The following is a 21,080-nucleotide window of genomic DNA, read 5'->3' as shown; positions in this document are numbered from 1 at the left end:
GGCTTGCACCAGGCAAATGGTCTACCTGACGGTGGGTGGCCCTAGCCACATGACATTTCATTTCATTTCATTTCATTGAATATAGTTAAACTATTCTGTTTAATGTCAGTTTGCACATCCATAATATCAATATTCCATTATTGCATTGATTACCATCAGTCTGAAGTAATGTACTTCAACATCGAGATTCATTCTTAATTTCATTTGAATGGAAATGGAGGTCTTTCTCAGAGTTGCTTATTATCACTGAAAAAGATGTTTACCAACAAGATACAACCACGAGGCTGTCCATAAAACCAAGAAATAGGTGTACATATTTCACACGAAATTTCATAATACAAAAACTTCCAGTGGGTGATTTGCATTTACTTTCTGACACGGACTGACAGTTATATTAAGATTCCTGCCCATTGGAATAACATTCCAAATGTTTGGGCTTTACAGCAAGAATTGCAGCAGATACATGACTTATAATAAACAACAATGACTACTGCATATAATACTTCTATTAAATTAAAAAGAAATACTCAGAATCTATTAGAAAACAAGACCTGCTACCTTCTGGTTTACAGATCACCACTCTCTCAATTAAGCTATGGCTCCAATAGGAGTGAACTCCCCGAATAAGTATACACTGTGTAAAGACCATTGTGATATTCCTGTCTGGGGCCGCCAGTATTTTATTTTGCTAGAAGCTCACCCTGATGCAGCTTGATACATGTGAAGTAGCATAGTACAAAAGTGGAGTGAGGTACAAGTGACAGATGGTACAGTATGTACCAGTACCATGGGAGAGGCTGCCAATTATACTGACTTACTTCTTCTGACTGGTCGGAATGTTCGTGTGCTAGGTGCCAAAATGCCTAACTTCTCTTATTAATTGTTTATATATTTTTCATTGTATTTAACCTAGTTTTAGTATGACAATCTCTCATAGTTACCCTACTAGTCTATAATTTTGTTTATCCAATTTCACTAGTTTTGAGAAACATAACAGTAAGGATATTGCAATTGAAGTGCTTTGGACACCTTCAGGTCACTTTGGTGGACCTGGGAGACAAAGTACACCAGCTGCGCTAGTCACTCTGTTTCAGGTGTCCTGGAGGGCCGGACACGTATATCTGTTTTGGGCTTTCTGGAGGGTCGGACACGTATCTCAGTATCATGTGTTACTTTGGTCACTGAATGCCTCTGATCTATATATCAATATTATGAAAAGGATAGTTGCTACTCCCATATAGCGGAGATGCTCAATTGCAGAAAGGCACAACAAAAAGATTAACAAAATAAGCTTTCGGCCAACAAGGTCTTTGTCAAAAACAGACTACACACACACACACACACACACACACACACACACACACACACATACCATTGTGGGAGGAGTGGGAAGGATAGTGGGCAGGACATTTCTCATTTCAGAACACGATGAGAAGTAGTCGAAACCTCTCCTTTTCCGCCTCCACCCCTACCCTGCTATCCCTCCCTCTCCCTGCCTCCTCCTACCCTACCCTTCATGCACTGCTGCTCCCCCTGCTGCTGCTGCTCGTAGTGTGGCTTCAGCTGCCACAGACTGTGGTCATGTAGGTGTGAATTGCACTTTGTGTGTGTGTGTGTGTGTGTGTGTGTGTGTGTGTGTGTGTGTTGTCTATTTTTGATAAAAGCCTTGTTGGCCAAGAGATTATTTTTTGAGTCTTTTTGTTGTGCCTATCTGCAACTCAGCATCTCTATATATCTTGCTTATGGCTTCACCTAGTATATAGTGCTTTGCATATTTACTAAATTTTCTTACAGTATGCATATAACTCTAGCGTGTTCTTGTACCTTCTCTATTTATACAATATACCTCATTAACTAGATAATCTTGCTCATGCACTGGTACAGTGTTTTATCATTCTCTTTATGGAATGGTGTGCCACAAGGTACGAGGGGTCCTCTGGCGGTTACATTCCTATAACCACCTCTCACCTTTGCGGCATTTTAGTGGTATCGCCAACAGAGGGTGCTGATTATGTGTGGCAGTTCATTTTCATTCACTGGGCTTCTTTAGCTATTTGTTTTGTAATTTTTATATTATTCTTTGTACTTGGAAAGTTGTTTATTTTTTATGTCATTATCCAAAATATTGCCACTTGATCTGAATTACTGTCACTTAACTTTTTCCTTTTTAACAATCTAACTCTTGTCATGTTTGAATTCATTGAACTTTATTACAGCAATGACTTTTATAACTTATAAGCCCACTATTGACTTTACTGATGGTATCCCTCTTTTAATTTTACATTGTACAATTACCGTATTTACTCAAATCTAAGCCGCACTCGAATCTAAGCCGCACCTGAAAAATGAGACTCGAAATAAAGGAAAAAAAAAAATTTCCCGAATCTAAGCCGCACCTGAAATTTGAGACTCGAAATTCAAGGGGAGAGAAAAGTTTAAGGCCGCACCTCCAAATCGAAACAAAGTTGGTCCACTGTAATATGAGACACAATTTAGGTCGAATGAAAGACGATACAGCTACAGTAGTTTGGTTCGAGTCGTAAGCTTAGCAGTTAAGCTTTACCAGGTAGCCATTGCTATGCGTCAGGCGCTCCGTCCGTATTTATACGGGTACCCTTCCTTTTTCACGTGCTTCATCTGGTTCGAATCGATTGCTTATTTTGCTTTGGTCTGATAAGTGCCGTTTTCTTTGTTATAGGTGTTTACATCGCTCTAAGCTGAAAATGCATTACTGTACTGTGTAATGCATTGTTTGTCGCATTTTGATAGTGCGTGTTTACAGCCTGTCGCCGCTCGCGGCATGACTTGCTTTTGTGCGCGCTACCGCCGCTTTTTAAAAAAAGAGGAATCGTCTCATTAGCGAAACAATGGCAAGAGACTGCTATTTGTTGTTACTTACACTGCTGCTTTCTTTGATAATGATCAACAAGAACCAAATGCGTATGATAGAACATGCGTATGATAGAACATGTTCTGAACGAGAGTTTTGCGAACATTTTCCTCCGTTTGAAAATCTTTGCGGCCACTTCTTTAGTACATCAAATTCTGCACAGAAATTAGTCATCTTACATTTAAAATCTAGTCAGTTGCCGTGCTTCATTTCTGACTGTATCACTATTAGGCATAAGAATAATACGAATATAAACATGACACGATACGTATATTCTTCCGCGTTTGCTGTTGTCTCACTCTGGTTTCGTAGTTTATTACGCAGACAGGATTTAAATGAGATAGCAGCAAACACGAAAGAATACATGGCAAAATGTTTATATTCGTATTATTCTTATGGTGAAGAGAATACTGCATGTGGTTCATATTTCATCAGGTTCCTATTAGCAACCATCTCTTCTCACAGGTAGGAAAAAACTCGGAACGTAGAGTTGGTCATATTGACAAACATCCCTAACAGTCTTGCCAGTCGGATTTTCGTAGTACATTGAAATTCTGCTACATTCGAAGATGAACAATACGGAATTTGTATTTACTTCATTGGATAATGTATGAAAATGCAGTGGTCGAAACGCGGGGCGGAGAAAAAAAAAGCTCGTCTTCTACCTTTTTTTAAAATTTATTTACTGATGCAGAGGTTTTGGCGCCAGTATTTATCTTTGTGCCCACATTGTGTAGCACTACATATATTCGACGGCAGAAGTTAGTTGTGGCGGCACCTATCAACATTTTTCAGAACTTCCGCTTGCTTTGCACTCGATTCTAAGCCGCAGGTGGTTTTTTTGGATTACAAAAACCGGAAAAAAAGTGCAGCTTAGATTCGAGTAAATACGGTATCACTGAAGAATGTAGTGGCATGTGGCAAGCTTGCATTTCATGGCTACTGTACGACGGCTTGTTTTGAACAGTGTTGCTGTTGACAAGATGACTCTTGCATATACTATTATTTTTATATGTGTGACAACACTGGCACTGATTTTGTGTTTAGTTTTTGACAATTCCACTAAGGTTCCAGTATATTAGGACATGATTTTATAAAACAGATATACCTCGTCGTATTTAAAGTGCATAATTTTCATATGTATGTCAGTAATACTTTTCATCATGGTATATTTCATTGTTTTAAGCTGGAGATAATCTGCTAGTTGTATTTTTCCCATATTTTGCTGGGGATCTGAAGATGGTCACTGTTGACTGAAACCTGTAGTCTGAGGACCTACATGTTTGTGACCATAGACATTAAATAAAAGAAATTCATTCTACATTTTTGGGTCACTGTTCCACCCACGACCATGTCACAGCTTATGGAATGGGAAGTAACCCTAACAAGTGGCAGCAAAGTAAGTACCTTCTGCCAGTCACTTCATAGTGTTTTTCACAGTATGCATGTCTGTATGTATGTGGAAGTAGATATAATAAATATAAAAACTTAAATAATCTAAATCAATATGATCACTTTCACACTTAGTCTTGGAACCTACATCTAAACCTATACTCTGCAAACCACTGTGAGGCACATGGCAGAGAGTACATCCCATTGTATCAGTAATTTGGGTTTTTCCCCATTCCATTAACATATGGAGTGCGAAAAGAATGACTGACTGAATGTGTCTGTGCATGCAGTAATTATTCTAATCTTATTCTCAAGATTCCTATGTGAGCGATACATAGAGGGTTGTATTATATTCCCAGAGCCATCATTCACGTCCGGTTCACCAGATCAAACAAACCTCTGACCATCTGTGCAGCCCTTCTCTGCATATGTTCAATATCCTCTGTCAATCTATTTGGTATGGTTTCCACACACTCAAGCAATATTCTAGAACTGATCGCAAGAGTGATTTGTAAGCAGTCTCCTTTGTAGACTGATTGCACTTCACCAGTATTTTACTAATAAAATGAAGACTACCACCATGCAGGAACACTTTCTCAATTTTGCGTAATAGCACTTGCATACATTAAAAACCTTGGCTCGTAACATACACGATGGAAAATAATGTATCAAATGGAAAGCAAACCATTAATATTCTTAACATTAATTTACAAAAGAGATGTTGCAAGACCCTGTTAACTAGCATATAAATTTGATCTCTGACATCGGAGAGCAGTTGATATGATATACATGATTGCTAGATATCTGTCAGATGCTGTAAAAACAATCCCAAGGAACATGCCACAATACATTTGATGGCCAATGACTGGCAATACCTTAAGAAGTCAACAAAAATTACAGAATATTGTACATCTCATCTAGCAGCATATTATCTAGTTGTATATAGACTGAATTGAACTATATAAACCTTATATAAACCCTAATGAATATGGGTTTCAGGAAACAAGCATCTGAGGTCAACAGTCTTCTATTCACTCTCCATGAGAGAGGTAGTGTATCCTGTCTACCAGGATCTAGAGTTAATTCTATGTGCAACATGGGTACCAGCCCTGAATTTACCTATTGGCATAGGGAAACTACCTAGAAACCACATCCAGGCTGGCCACCTTACCAGCCCTCCTCATTAAGCTGCTGGGCACTTTAATGCACATGGCAATCCAGGCAGGTATATAAACCCTAATAAGACCTGGAAATACTTGCAGTGCTGGCACCAGATTTGCTGGTAGAGGAATGAGGCACATAATTTCCTTGATAGGAATCTCCTGTTGCCAAAAACTGAAGAGTAACAGCGATTTCCTATAATTTGAAACAACTGGCTCCATAATATTCATTAGAATTTCTAGATCAGATAGTGACATTCTAGTGAAGTTATGAACACTAGAGCTGTCTTCCAAATTCAGCTCACAGAGAATGTCATTCCCGCCATGTTTTCTACAGTATTAATAAACCATGGATGTTCTTAAAGAATTGGACTCATGTATAAAAACACTTCAAACACATGATTATTTCACAAATGAGTTAATGTGTTAAATATTTTATGTAAAGCATATAAGCAAGTAAAAGTTTACAGAAGGTTTGAAATTATGCTTAAAAGTTTACAAAAGGTTTGAAATTATGCTTAAAATTTGTGGAAGTTGCTAAGTGCTGTCAGAGTGAAACACAGGATGAATACAGTAATTTTTACTCCATTTTAAGAGCAAGTTTTTCAAGCATCTAAATGTCTATGACATCACATCTCCTCAAATGTGTGCCACAATATGATATAATTTTGTGGGTACATTCAACGGTACTGTCTGCACACTGTGTTGTGAATAGAGCCAATAGTAAAGAAGTAATAAATTAAAAATCATGTCTGATGCTGAACTTTTACTGCACTTTTCTTTTCATCCTTTTGTGAGGGGTATCAGCAAGCAAAACTTTCTTAAAGGTTTGAAATTATGTGTAAAACTTGTTGGAAGTCTCTAAGTGCTCTCATTCACCAACATGATTACATCTTTTTCTCCGTCTGCTTCTTTTGTTGAGTATTAATAATGCAGCACCACACATCAGTGATTCTTTCTCTTCACTCTTGATGGGAATACTCAATGTGAAATGTTTGCTACCAGTTCCGCATAGCAGGTGATGTGAATATATACGAAGAAATTTTGGTTGCTATTGTAGACAGAGACACGAACAACAAACATTGTTGTTAACCTTGGTAGAACAATGTTGCAATTAGAAACATGTTTTTTAAACTCAGTGTAAATGCAGCTTAATAGACAGTTACTATATAAATACTCATGTGGACTCCATTATCCATTATCTTGACTTTTGCTAATCATTCATGTGTTCACCAGTGTAATACAAGCAAGATACTGATTATCTGAAAAATGTAGGAAAATTAGAAATAATTAATTTATGTACAAAACATGTTTTTTCATACTTTTGTAAACTTGAAGGGTCTTCACGTCAATGCACTGTGGTGGACTTGACTTCAGTTCTTCTTCCAAGTTTACCCCAGATAAATCTTCCACAGTCATATAATCCAATTTGCACAGTAATAACTGAGACTTGTCTGTAATGAGAGAAATGTAAATCACAATTTTAAACAGGTGTCTACAACTATGTCTGTACAACCACAACTGACAACAGAAGTACATCATATTTTAAAATATGTTGCAATATGACAAGAATACTAACCATATTCTGATGGAGGAATACATTCCAGAAGACATAAGCCCTCAGAAGTTGATCGGTAAGCAGCAACAAGTTGAGGTATAGATTTATATTCTTTCTCGTCTTTACTGAAATAATATCGTTCATTTCCCAGTTTCTCAATTTTGTATGTTTTCGGTTTCAAGCTGTAACAAAAAACATAACCCAAAGATTTATATGATTATTATATGAAGACACACAAGACCAACCCAACAGAAGCAAGGTTCATTTACCCCTAGATATGGCTTTATCAAAAATTTGGATAACAGAAAAATTCCCCAAATATCAGATCACAGTAATACATCATCCAACCCATAAAACTGGAGCAATACAAATAGCTACCAAGAGAGACATACCACTGCTAGACTTCAAAGACAAGATTTTCTTTGCAATATTGTATAGCAGGATTACATGACAACAAGAGCAAGAATTAAATGAATACCAAGGTGGTTTTAGACCAGGTGTAGCTGTGCAGAACATCGCATTAAAATTACTCATACTTGAATGCAGGAAATACGTGTCTCTAGCAAGAACATTTGTAGATTTTAAGAGGACATATGATCTGTTAGATAACAAACAGTTCAGCTGTAGAAAAGGCAAAGGCACCAGAGGCAGTTCTGACTTTGTGTTTAACATTAGAGGTAAGACTTAGGAAAAATTAAAACCATTTCATATTATTTGTCGATCTAAGAAAAGTGTTTCACATTGTAAAATTAACCAAAAGAACTGGTATAACCTATGTGGAAAGAAAGGTAATATATAATATATGTAAGAATCAAGAAGGATCAATAATAATGGGAGACCAAGAAAGAAGTGCTCCAGAGGGGTCTAGGAGTGGCATTAAAATCCATACTGAACGGATATTAATGAAAAATGTGGCTGAAATGAACTTGGCGAGAAACTTAACATCAAAACTGGGGGCCACAAGGCTGCTGAAGGGAAATAACACTACTACTTTGGAAGCAAAATAACAAATGATACACGAAGTAATGAAGATCCAAAATGCAAGCTGGTACACATAAAAAAGGTATTCTTGATCAAAAGAAATCTATTAGTATCACACACAGACAAAATTTGAGAAAGTTATACCTGAGAATGTACATCTGAGCTACTGTGTATGGAAGTAAGTGATAAACTGTGGGAAATGTGGAAAAGAAGAGAACTGAAGCATCTGAGACATGTATAAACTGGATGTGCAAAATTAAGTGAAGTGATAAGGTAAGAAATGGGGAAGTCTTCCAGTGAATCAGGAAGGAAAGAAATATGTTTAAAAAATGTGAGAAGAAGAAGGCACATGATGATAGGACATAAGAGAATGACTCATTATACTAGAGAGAACTGAAGAGGACAAAACGTGGGTGAAGACAGAGACTGGAAGATTTCCAAAAAATAATTGAGGACAATGTGTGTTAGTACTGATAAGGGATGAAGAGGTTGGTACAAGAGAGAAAATAATGCCAGAATGTGTCATCCATTACAAAAAGTGTCTACAGACATTAACATTGAAAATTTAAAAAAAAAAATGCAAAATTATTCAAACTAATAGGTCTCTCTACAACCAACATAATATCTTAAGTCCACTCCAGAAGCAAATTTTCTGTCTTTGAATGTACAGTGAGAGAATTGTTTAAGGTTAACCAGAAGAACATCAAAAATGGAAACTCAAAGATAACATAAATTTAAACTATCTGATGACCTTGCTTCAAAAACATTCAGAAAATCTGATAAGTTAAATCACTACAGAAAACAGTGAGGAAAATTGTCCTTACAACAGGCTCTGTAAAAACATAAATTACATTAACTAACCCAACAATCATCAACAAAATGTCATGAGGAGGACAGGAAATCAAAATCATAAAGCTACTTAAACATTTAAGAGAAATCATGCCATTCAACCTCAACAAAAAATTTATGTGATGTAAATAAAATAAGCAAGCTGCACATCACCCAGAACAAATACAACAAAACAAGCCACTCCACAGCTTCAAATGAAAACACTACAAATGGTTTTGCCACCAGAAATAACAAATGCCAGTGAAACCAACCAACACTATATAAGTAGACAGCTAACATATATGACGACCCCAGAAGTCAAGTGGTCTACGTGACATTTTTGACAAAAATGGGTTAAGTACAGGATTGGGACTGATAATACTAATCTGTTCGGTGGTAAAGGGATCCCAGTGATTTTATAGACAGTACGTGTCATCTATCATGAAACCCCTTGACTATTTGGTGTATTGTAGTTAAACAGTGGCGCACTAGAGGTTCAATACCACTAGGACACCCTTACCACCAAACAGTGCAATAGATTCTGTTCATGGAAGCAGACATCAGTGCTAGTGATAAAGTGTGTCACCACATTATCTTTCATACAAGATTAGCTGACACGTGACCATTTGGTGCTGTGTTTAGTCACATTTGGGCGTTTCATACAAAGTAACTGTAAATACATCGTTTGTATACAATGAATGGGAATGAGAAAGGTACATCCTAAGCTGCAAATGATTGGTACATTTTGTTACAATACTATTTTTATCTAGTTGCTTACATATTTCTATCTGGATAACTATTTAATTTATTTATTTATTTATTTAGTAGTACAAGTACAGAAACTTTAGGCCTCTCATCAGTGTAGCAACAAAAAATGACATTGTGTATGAATCTGTTTTAAAAAAGTAGTTGTTTCCAGATCCTATGCCAAGGCTGATAATAGAAACAGTCTGACGATACCAATAATGACAATGACAGTTATATTAGTAGTAGCAGTGATGCACCACTGTTTGGGGGTGGTCATGATTCTGATAAAGACAGTGATTGAATCCTTGTGATGACGATGATGAAACCAATGAGGCTTCTTCAGGTACATTACATTTTTAAGTTGTATATGTCTGAAGCCAGATACGTATCTAACATGTTTATTTTTGTGTTTACATTTTAATACAATTTAAGGTACCACAACATTGTTAGCCGACACTACAAAAACCTTGATTTCATATACATTATTTTTAGATGACACAGAAGAAGAAGCAGAATGAAGACCTGGTCAAATTGAGGACTTGCCAGCCAATGCTAATCCCCTTGAACCACAGCCCGGGAAAAAAAGGGTGAGAAGGAAGCACACTTTGAAATCTCAGAAGAGGAAAACATTGAGGAACACAGGACAGGCTATCGTAATATGACGCTGCAAGGGGCTAAAAAGTTATGTAATAACAATATTCCCCATGAGCAGAGGGAAGTAATATTTAGATATTATTGGGCACTAGGTAGCTGGGAACTTTAGACATCGTTCTTGAATGGTGCCGTAGACTTACAGCCTGTGTTGAGGAAGAAAACCACAGCTGTTACGCACAAAGACGTATCGTCTATTTATAAACTGGATGGTTTTAGAGAGTGCAAAATCCTTTTTGTAAAAATACTTGACATATCTAACAAAAGGATAAGAAATGGTATCATTAACAAAAAATCTAACACATAAGGCATTTCGCCATGTGACAAATGGGGAAGGAAGGAGTTCCCAAATAAAATTCCAGCAAACAGAATTGCAATAATGTAGGAGCATATAAGAAGATTCCCAATGTACACAAGCCATTACAGTAGAGCAAAAGCTCCAAATTGAAAGTACTTATATTCAAACTTAAGTGTGGCAATGATGAGTAAAATGTATGAAACATTTTGCCACGAAGACAAAAAAGTGAAACCTAAAAGCTTTCACAGACCTCATACTGATATCTGTGTTACTTGTGACAGGTTGCAAATGAAAATTGTACATGGTACACCAGATGAAAAAAAGGCAGCTGAAGTTGAAAAAGGTTCAAATGGTTCTGAGCACTATGGGACTCAACTGCTGAGGTCATAAGTCCCCTAGAACTTAGAACTACTTAAACCTAACTAACCTAAGGACAACACAAACATCCATGCCCGAGGCAGGATTCGAACCTGCGACCGTAGCGGTCGCGCGGTTCCAGACTGTAGCGCCAGAACCGCTCGGCCACCAGCGGCCGGCGAAGTTGAAAAAGAATTTGAAGGCAGAAGCAGGAAAAGAAGCCAAAAGGAAATGCAAGGAAGTAAAGGATGGCAACCATGTTGCAATAAGCTTTGATCTTCAAAAGATGTTGCAGACACCAAATGTGATGAACTCAAAAGCCTACTATATGCGACAGTTGTGGACATAAAACCTCAATATTCACAACTTAACCAGTGGTACTGCCCATTTGTTTATGTGGCATGAAGGACAGGCAAGTAGGGGTTGCCAGGAGATAGCATCTTGCCTGCTGAAGTATATCCAGTCTTCCTCACACTGTGAAGCACATCTCAGCCTTCAGTGACAACAATGGAGGCCAAAACTAGAGGCATCTAATAGTAAACTTTTGGTGTTATATTGTCACGAACACCCAAACTGAAACTGTTCATCACTATTTCCTCATTTCTAGTCATTCATACAATGGATGTGATCACGACTTTAGGATCATTGAACTTAAAAGAGAGAGGAACCAATGTGACTGGATGAATCTGGCTGCCACAGTGAGTCGAAAATTTGTTGTTACTAAAATGACAGATGACTTCATTGATCTTCAACCACTAGCAGTACTTTAAGAACACTGTGCCAGGGATATGAGGAATGCAGGTACTTCATTTTGAAAAGGCAAACCCGGGAACCATTTCTTATAAGACAACATCAGTTGAAGGTATTCTGCCTTACCAGAAACTGGCAATGAAAAAACAACGAACAGGAAAAATGCCTAAACAACTTCCCAGTCTTCAGTTCACTGCTGTGAAACCAAAGCTAAAATACACAAAATATGAAGACCTGATGGAACTTCTGCAATTTGTGCCACCGATACACCACCAATTTTATAAACATTTATCCCATGAAACAAAGACTGGGGGACCATTTGGAGCTATTAATAATGTGGGTGATGATGATGATGATGATGATGATGATGATGATGTCGCTACGGACTTGGATAACAACACCTATGACACAGATGGTGATTGTGATACGAATGATTTACAAAATACAAATAATCAGTATACTATTGACGCAATACTGTATCCTGTTATAACAATAAATGTCTGTTATGTTGAGAATGTACTCTGAGCATTATCATTTTATTCTATTCTAAGTGATAAGTAAAGGGGTCTAAGTGTGTATTGCCCATTCTTTGTACCTGTCCAACTATAAACCAGATGTTCTACCTATTTATTATCACTGGTAATAAAAGGCTAAGGACCTGAGTATTCAACTGAAATGTTCAAAATGGTGAAAATCTCATGTCCCCTCCTATGAAAACCATTAAACTTTGACTTGCATTTTCTAGAAACTATGATTTTGTCATTTAGACCCCTTGACCTCTGGGGTCCTCATATTATATACAGCAGAACGATCAGAATGTGCGTAAGCACAAAATATCAAGAAAACGAACAATGGAAGCTAGCTTCTATGAAGGTCTACAAGGAAATGGAATTGAAAAGAGCATGATCAGCTATAAACATACATTATTTTTTGGACATCTGATCAAGACACAAGGCAGCAGAATCATCAAGGAAATGACAGTACGGTATGAGCAATACTATATGGATTACAGAAATTAAGGAAGATTTGAGACAAACACAATAGAAAATTTAAAAAATGAAACAGACAAAATCAAGAAATTTGAAGAGCAGCACAGCAGACTACAAACCATGATCAACAAACAGACAATGGAAAGAGTGATTTCAGAAGAAGAAAGAGAGTTGAGATGTGAGAGAATGAAGTACTGTGTCGACAGAAAACTGGAAAATTACTTTTTATCAAACTGATTAAAACGAAATGCTCCAATGAAGAATACAAATAGTAGTGTGTTTTGTAGAAACGAAATCACAAATTATATAGCAAAGAAAGAAATTATTGTCTGTTGTATGGATGTAATTCACCTGATGTGAAAGCAATTAAGAAATTTTATCATAAGTTTCTGACACCTGGAACTGTTCTGAAACATTCTGACGGTGCATGCCACAGCGTTTCAAAAGAAACAGTGGAGGACATCAGACAAGCCTTTCTCAGAAGGCCACAAAAGTCAATTCAGCAGGCACCTAGGCATCTTAATGTATCCTGAGCAATACTGCACTGTGTAGAAAACCTGCATCTCCGTTTTAATATTTACAAACTGCAAATTCTACAACATCTGATGCCGAATGACAAACCATGCTGACAACAATTTGCTAAGGATAAGCTGCAGTGTACTAACATGAATGCCAGCTCCCAGGAAAGATGTTTCTTCTCAGATGAGGCAACCTTTCACGCATGTGCAGCAGTTATGTGATATCATGTTCAGATTTTGGGCTTGAAACATAGGCATAATATCGTTGACCATGTTCATGATACCCCTAACTGAATGTCTGGTATGGGCTAATGCATGGCCGGATTGATGGATCATTCTTCGCAGAAAGCGCAGTGCATGGGTCAGTGTATTTGGATATTTTGGAGCAGCTTGTGTGCTGTTGTGTAACGTGTGCTGTGGTCTTCAGTCCAGAGACTGGTTTGATGCAGCTCTCCATGCTACTCTATACAAGATTTGCAACCCAACATCAACTTTCAACAAGATGGAGCTCTGCTGCATTGGTCAGCAGCTGGATTCAAAACTTCCCGATCGCTGAATCAGATGTGGAGGATCTGGCTACCAAGTTCCCCTGACATTACTCTGTTGGATTTCTTCTTGTGAGGATTTGTGAAGGACCACATGTACGCAACCAAAAGGGATGATATTTCTATGTTAAGATGTCATGTCCCTGATGTGATTGCAACAGTGACAGAGGGCATGCTATGAAGAACATGGCCCAATAAACTTAACATAGACTCGATATTCCTCATGCTACAAATGGTTCACATGTAGAAGTGTACTGATGATTATGAAATAATTTCTTTGAAATGCCCTACCATATGGTGCAATTTCATTGTCATAACCATTTCAGTTTTCTATTCTTGGGCTTTTGAAATGTGGGAGGTTTGACAGGGTCACCCTGCTCCCTGTACTATATTTATGTTCTCTTTTCTCCAAAGGTCTCTTTAATTTTCCTGTAGGCAGTATCTACAGGGTGTTTCAAAAATGGCCGGTATATTTGAAACGGCAATAAAAACTAAACGAGCAGTGATAGAAATACACCGTTTGTTGCAATATGCTTGGGACAACAGTACATTTTCAGGCAGACAAACTTTCGAAATTACAGTAGTTACAATTTTCAACAACAGATGGCGCTGCTGTCTGGGAAACTCTATAGTACGATATTTTCCACATATCCACCATGCGTAGCAATAATATGGCATAGTCTCTGAATGAAATTACCCGAAACCTTTGACAACGTGTCTGGCGGAATGGCTTCACATGCAGATGAGATGTACTGCTTCAGCTGTTCAATTGTTTCTGGATTCTGGCGGTACACCTGGTCTTTCAAGTGTCCCCACAGAAAGAAGTCACAGGGGTTCATGTCTGGCGAATAGGGAGGCCAATCCACGCCGCCTCCTGTATGTTTCGGATAGCCCAAAGCAATCACACGATCATCGAAATATTCATTCAGGAAATTAAAGGCGTCGGCCGTGCGATGTGGCCGGGCACCATCTTGCATAAACCACAAGGTGTTCGCAGTGTCATCTAAGGCAGTTTGTACCGCCACAAATTCACGAAGAATGTCCAGATAGCGTGATGCAGTAATCGTTTCGGATCTGAAAAATGGGCCAATGATTCCTTTGGAAGAAATGGCGGCCCAGACCAGTACTTTTTGAGGATGCAGGGGCGATGGGACTGCAACATGGGGCTTTTCGGTTCCCCATATGCGCCAGTTCTGTTTATTGACGAAGCCGTCCAGGTAAAAATAAGCTTCGTCAGTAAAGCAAATGCTGCCCACATGCATATCGCCGTCATCAATCCTGTGCACTATATCGTTAGCGAATGTCTCTCGTGCAGCAATGGTAGCGGTGCTGAGGGGTTGCCGCGTTTGAATTTTGTACGGATAGAGGTGCAAACTCTGGCGCATGAGACGATACGTGGACGTTGGCGTCATTTGGACTGCAGCTGCAACCCGAGGCCGCTGTTGGATTACCTGCTGCACTAGCTGCGCGTTGCCCTCTGTGGTTGCCGTACGCGGTCGCCCTACCTTTCCAGCACGTTCATCCGTCACGTTCCCAGTCCGTTGAAATTTTTCAAACAGATCCTTTACTGTATCGCTTTTCGGTCCTTTGGTTACATTAAACCTCCGTTGAAAACTTCGTCTTGTTGCAACAACACTGTGTTCTAGGCGGTGGAATTCCAACACCAGAAAAATCCTCTGTTCTAAGGAATAAACCATGTTGTCTACAGCACACTTGCACGTTGTGAACAGCACACGCTTACAGCAGAAAGACGACGTACAGAATGGCGCACCCACAGACTGCGTTGTCTTCTATATCTTTCACATCACTTGCAGCGCCATCTGTTGTTGAAAATTGTAACTACTGTAATTTCGAAAGTTTGTCTGCCAGAAAATGTACTGTTGTCCCAAGCATATTGCAACAAACGGTGTATTTCTATCGCTGCTCGTTTAGTTTTTATTGCCGTTTCAAATATACCGGTCATTTTTGAAACACCCTGTATCTTACCCCTACTGAGATAAGCCTCTACATCCTTACATTTGTCCTCTAGCCATCCCTGCTTAGCCATTTTGCACTTCACAGTACAGGTAGAATATTAAATAAATCTCACAACTTTGACAGAATTATGTTTGCAGGCTTGTCTTTTATGTATGTAATTAAGTTTCAGACTATTACATTAATATTCTTACAAGACATTTTAATTGTTTACTACGAAATTTTGTATCACAATATTTACCTTTCTGTTGTGCAGACATCCAAATAGTAGACATTATACTTGGTTTCACTTTCTCTCAAAATAAAGCAACCAGCTTTGTTGTTCCTCTTTTCTTGTAACTTCGCATACGAAAATTCTCCTCTGTAAACAAAAGAGGCATTTCAGTTAAAACATAAGTCATTAACTGTAAATGTTGCCTTTGGCTGGAATTAATGGGTATTAATGATTCAAACCAGAGATTTTTAAAATTAAATCTTAAAGACAATACAGCACTTTTACTTCAATCGCTGCAATTGTAAAACACAACTAAACTGCAAAATATAGCTGACTTACCCAACAGGACCATGGCACTTCAGCATGTACAGCCTTTTCAGTGACGGTGTTGGAACATCTTTACACAAGTTGAAAGTCCATTTCACCATCAATCGATAATAACCATCCAGGAGGCTTACAAATGAAAGTAACATAGGAGTGGACTGAAATTTTAAGTATGAAGGTATTCCTGTTTTTCTTGATATTTCTATTGTACGATCACTTCTGACTGATATAAAACAAAGATCATCTATTGCACAGAGATGTGACCACTGGAATAAAGAAAGATATTGAATCAGTGGAATACTTATATTATAGCCCTTCTGATATAAAATTATGGAAGAAATTGCTTTGCATAAAAACTTTAATATTCTGGTACATTTTCTGAACTGTTTCTATTGCTCAAACTCCCATTTCCAATGAAAACTAATTAATTAATTGAATCATGCCCATCAGCCTGAGCCTGAAACAAATACAGTTTCATCCATTAATGCAGTGGAATTAAATTTATAAAACTTGTATTACATTTGTATTTTTAAAATGATATTGTGTGGCAAATCTGCTGTGAGCTGCAACATAGATAGCACACCTTTCACGAACTTTTATTCATCATGTTTGACAGTTCCCTTCATGAAAAGGGACTTCCAGTGACACAAGTGAAATAACACAGTGACAACTGATGTATGTAAATGTAACTGCCGTTAAGCTGCTGTAAATTATTTGTACTTAACACAGTAAATTTAAAAGGAAAACTTGCTCATTCCTCAGTAAAATATATTAAATAGCTGCATTAATCACCTACACTAGCTATATGACTAGACAATCACAATGCTACTTGCAATACAACAGTTATGTAACTTACATCCACAGCAGCAAAAGTCTGTTTACATTGCTTGTCATGCACCAAACATGGACATACAAACATTTGAATCTAGGTATAAAGATGTAAACTGTACAAGTGGCTAACTATGTATTTATTTAATTTTCTATTGAATATGTGAGGCTTCTGAATTCCTTATTTCATGTTTGAAGCTGATATAATGAAGATTTTTTCCTACCAAACTACAGAAACCCTGTTCAGAGTCTTACACAAAGAGGCAAAATATACATGATTTTTAACTGTATCAATCACAGTTCAGCAGGAGATGATTTATATTATTTACAACAAATGAAATTATGGAGTAAATGTCTTAGACACGTAATTGCAAGTCTTTGAAAATGGCCTCTGCTAAATATTAGGGTACCTAATTCATACAACGTGATTGTTTTTGCTGACAATATATTTTTATTTCACTTTCATTGCACTTGAGAATCAGAATTGCCACAAGTTTCCCCAAGTGAAATTCCCTGATTTCTAGACAAGTTTTAGCATTTTTCCCTGACAAATTTTGAGATCTTAGGGGTAAGTAAAGATGTAAGTTGACAAAAAAAGTATGTACTTCTGTATTTCTAAACATGTAATTAATCCTATTTCATATGAGCACTACACTTTGTTCTATGTATTTGAAGTTTTCTGGCAAAACCATTGTTTGAATTTACTCATGTATAATTCACTTAAGTGACCACATGATGTGATCACAAAATGGCAAAAAATGCAAGGGAACCCTCAGCTTGACTCACTTCTAAAGATTCTTTTATGGTTTTGGAAGGTATTGTTTAGGGTGCTGCAGTTATCTTGTGATTTTTTTTTTTTTTGCCACTATGGCTTTTATGTGAGCACAAGCTGCTAACAAAGTACTATGATGCAAATTTACTGACACACAGCCATTCAGCACAACATTTCTAGGCATACAGTGCCTTTACTATAGCAATGTTTAGTGCTAAAAATATCCAGTGATGTAAAAAAATACCACATTAACACTGGCACTATGGGCAGGCATAATACATACAGCTACAGATTTATTCATTCATGCTGGAATGCATAACAATACAGGAACGAAGATAGAATACCATGTATTATAAATGTTTAGGTTGTACAAATTCAAGAGGTAGTAGACGTTAATAAATTAATAGTTTCCATATGTTGAATGGATCAAGTGATTTTTAAAAGTAATTTTATTGTAAAACCACACTAATATGTTTAAAAATATACCATAATTCCTACTCGCCAATAGACAGGTAATCAAAACCACCACAGTGAGAAAACTATTAACTTAGTAGCAATGACACAGTGACAACCCACAAACGCCAAGTCCAAACAGAGCACAAAACTGAGCAATATAAGTATACATTCTACAAAATGCGCAGAAAACAGGAAAAAGCACAGTCTATAACATGTCATGTGCAACTTCCTGATTCCTACAAACTCCGAGGAGTAAATCGACTAAAAAGATTAATAAGCAAAGGACTTCCCAGAATTGGCCAAAAACTGAAATGGAATTTTGAAACAACCATCATAGATTTGATGATCATAGCTAAAAATCAGGAGAAATAATGGAATAATCAGGAGGTGGGAGGAAATGCTGAAAATCAGGAAACTTTGTCCTAAATCAGGAGAAGACTAGAGGTTTTCAATAGATGGATATGTCCAGTTTCAGAACACACATGCGATGAAGAAGACGTTAATGAAATCAACCCTCTCATCTAAAGAGGAAGCAAGAACAACAGAAACATTGGGAAAGCAGGGCAGCAAGGTATACCTTGCCAATCTTCCCTCTTCACTGAAAAACCAGTGGTAAGGTTTTATAAGTAACGCCAAAATTTGACATCAGAAAAGGATAGGTTATATCAAGCTGTGCAAGGATATGTCAAAAATGCCAAAATCTTTAGTTCACATTTGAGCGCCACTATGCTGGCGAGCAAGATGAATGTCTGCTGTCTGCTTGACCACCACAACTGCGTTGGAGAGCTTAGATTCTTCCATATGGCTGATTACGGCCATCTTAACCTAGTTGGTGAAAACAAAAGACTTGCTTCATACTGTGCAACATGCCTGGAATTCTGACGCCTTGTGGGCCTTGATGCCCTCAGACCTCCAGTCATTCATCGCTAATTTCACCTTTCTTGGTTTCACCATGATGTACTACTTCATTACTACAAGAGTTGTCACATGACTGAGGATGGAAAGTTTTTTGTTGACAACGCTCCTTCAACAATCAAAAGCTGGTGTGCCTTTGAATGTGAGATACCACACAAAAAACAGAGTTTCCCGAAGAGCCACTGATATTTCTGGTGGATTCTTTGATACCTGCAGCCTCTGCCTGTGTGTTTGTGGAGGCTGGACCTTGAGATTGTACCAGCACAATGCAAGAATAAAATATTCACAGTGTCCCTCATGCCTCATAAGTGGCCCGAGTTAATGAAACGAGATTTTGGCAAATGATGGGAAGGAAATATCTCAGCATTTTTCAACATGATAGGCATGTGGAATTTCCTTATCTATCACATTATATGTAATGGAATGATGTAATTTTTTAAGTCTTCGATAGCTGCCAAAATGAGAATTAATGTGACTTTGCAACAAGATAAATAAAGAAATTACATGTATGTTTTTATACTGAATATGTGATTTTTCATACATTTTTTGGCCTGAATTGACCACATTTCCTAATTTCATTAACCACTGTTTCAGGATTCTGTCACAACTGCAAGTGCATTAGCATGTTAGTGAGGTGACATTGTGCAAACTCCACTACTTTTAACAAGGAAACAAGAGAAATGTAGCTGTCACTCGAAATTTGCCACTCCTGAGTGAGTGGTTTTCAAGAAACAACAAGTTTTACTTGCTACAAATATAACGAAGGGGCTGGACCTATGGCAATATCAAAACACATACAACTGTATTGTGAAATACCTTACTTGTTAAAATTGACACATGGATGTTACACAAACAATGCTGCAAAAAATAGGGCATTCAAAAAGAGGGTTGAAAAATTTCTAGACAGTATTCCAACTGTGAACCACAATATTGTTATAAAAACTAAGCTGCGGAATTTGAAATGAAATTTCAGAAAAAAATTTTCATTTGTGTGACCATATTGTCTGTAGCTGCTTTGTAATAACTAAAGGTAAATTAAATCCATCTTTGCAGTACAGTACAAGAAACAATAGTGCCAAACAAGGAACTATATAAAAAAACTCACAAGCTGATGGCACTTCCTGATGAGAGCAAAACTCTTAAGCAATAAAATCAATATCTTTTTTAACAAACTGTTTTTAGATGGAAAAAGGAAACCAAATGGTATATGTGTTTCATTAAGAGCAATGATGCTATTTTATTTCAATAAAACAAAACACATTTATTGACAGAAATACACATTTCCGTGGAGTCACAATATAGATTTAAAATACCTTCAGTGATTTCAGAAATAACCACAGAAAAGAGGCCTCCGTTTGAAAGAAGTGTACATGGAAGAAATGAGTTGTGTAAACAAATACTATAGGTGACTGCCAATAAAATGTTGGCTCTACTAAGTTCGTTATTGTTAGATGTTACCCACTGTGTTATGTCTATTATCTTACATGTATTGTGTGACATTTCTTTTGAGAAATATGTGAGTGCAAAGCATACAAACCATCAGCAACTGCTGACATTTTCTTCTTCTTATCGTCCATACTTTCTAAAATATAAAGAAACTACTTTTGTAGTGCTAAAATGTACTAGAATAAATAAAATGTCTATAAAACTCCACATTGTACTTGCTGCCAGAATGTCGTAATTCCTGAAATCCACTGCCCATGGCCTCTGGCCTGCCAAGGAATACCACAGTCCTGGGTCCGTGGATAAACCAAGAAAATCTTCTGCATTACACCACACACTAACAGACAAGCCCTCGGGCAGATTGGTGAGACTAGATCCATTGGGAAGGGGCTTCACATTAGTGGGAAACGATGGGTCCGATCCGTTAGACACACTCACAGAAATGGCCTGCAGTGTGGCCAGCTATTCACAAGTGACAGACACCGTGATG

At 37.5% G+C, this 21,080-nt stretch overlaps 1 protein-coding gene across 1 annotated transcript in view; it reads right to left on the bottom strand.

Annotated features, from left to right (window-relative positions):
* Positions 1-21,080, bottom strand: part of LOC126259858 (tyrosine-protein kinase hopscotch) — a 189,787-nt gene that overhangs the window by 160,525 nt on the left and 8,182 nt on the right. Inside the window, exons 2-5 of the mRNA XM_049956914.1 lie at positions 16,192-16,442; positions 15,880-15,999; positions 7,022-7,182; positions 6,765-6,896 (exon numbers count right to left, since the gene is read on the bottom strand). Of these exons, the coding sequence (XP_049812871.1) occupies positions 6,765-6,896; positions 7,022-7,182; positions 15,880-15,999; positions 16,192-16,442 (664 nt within the window). The remainder of the gene's footprint in view (positions 1-6,764; positions 6,897-7,021; positions 7,183-15,879; positions 16,000-16,191; positions 16,443-21,080) is intronic.

This window comes from Schistocerca nitens, chromosome 5, assembly GCF_023898315.1.
Source record: "Schistocerca nitens isolate TAMUIC-IGC-003100 chromosome 5, iqSchNite1.1, whole genome shotgun sequence".
Taxonomy (NCBI): Eukaryota; Metazoa; Arthropoda; class Insecta; order Orthoptera; family Acrididae; genus Schistocerca; species Schistocerca nitens.
The sequence above is the reverse complement of the archived record's forward strand: the minus strand, read 5'-3'. Positions and strand labels throughout refer to the sequence as shown.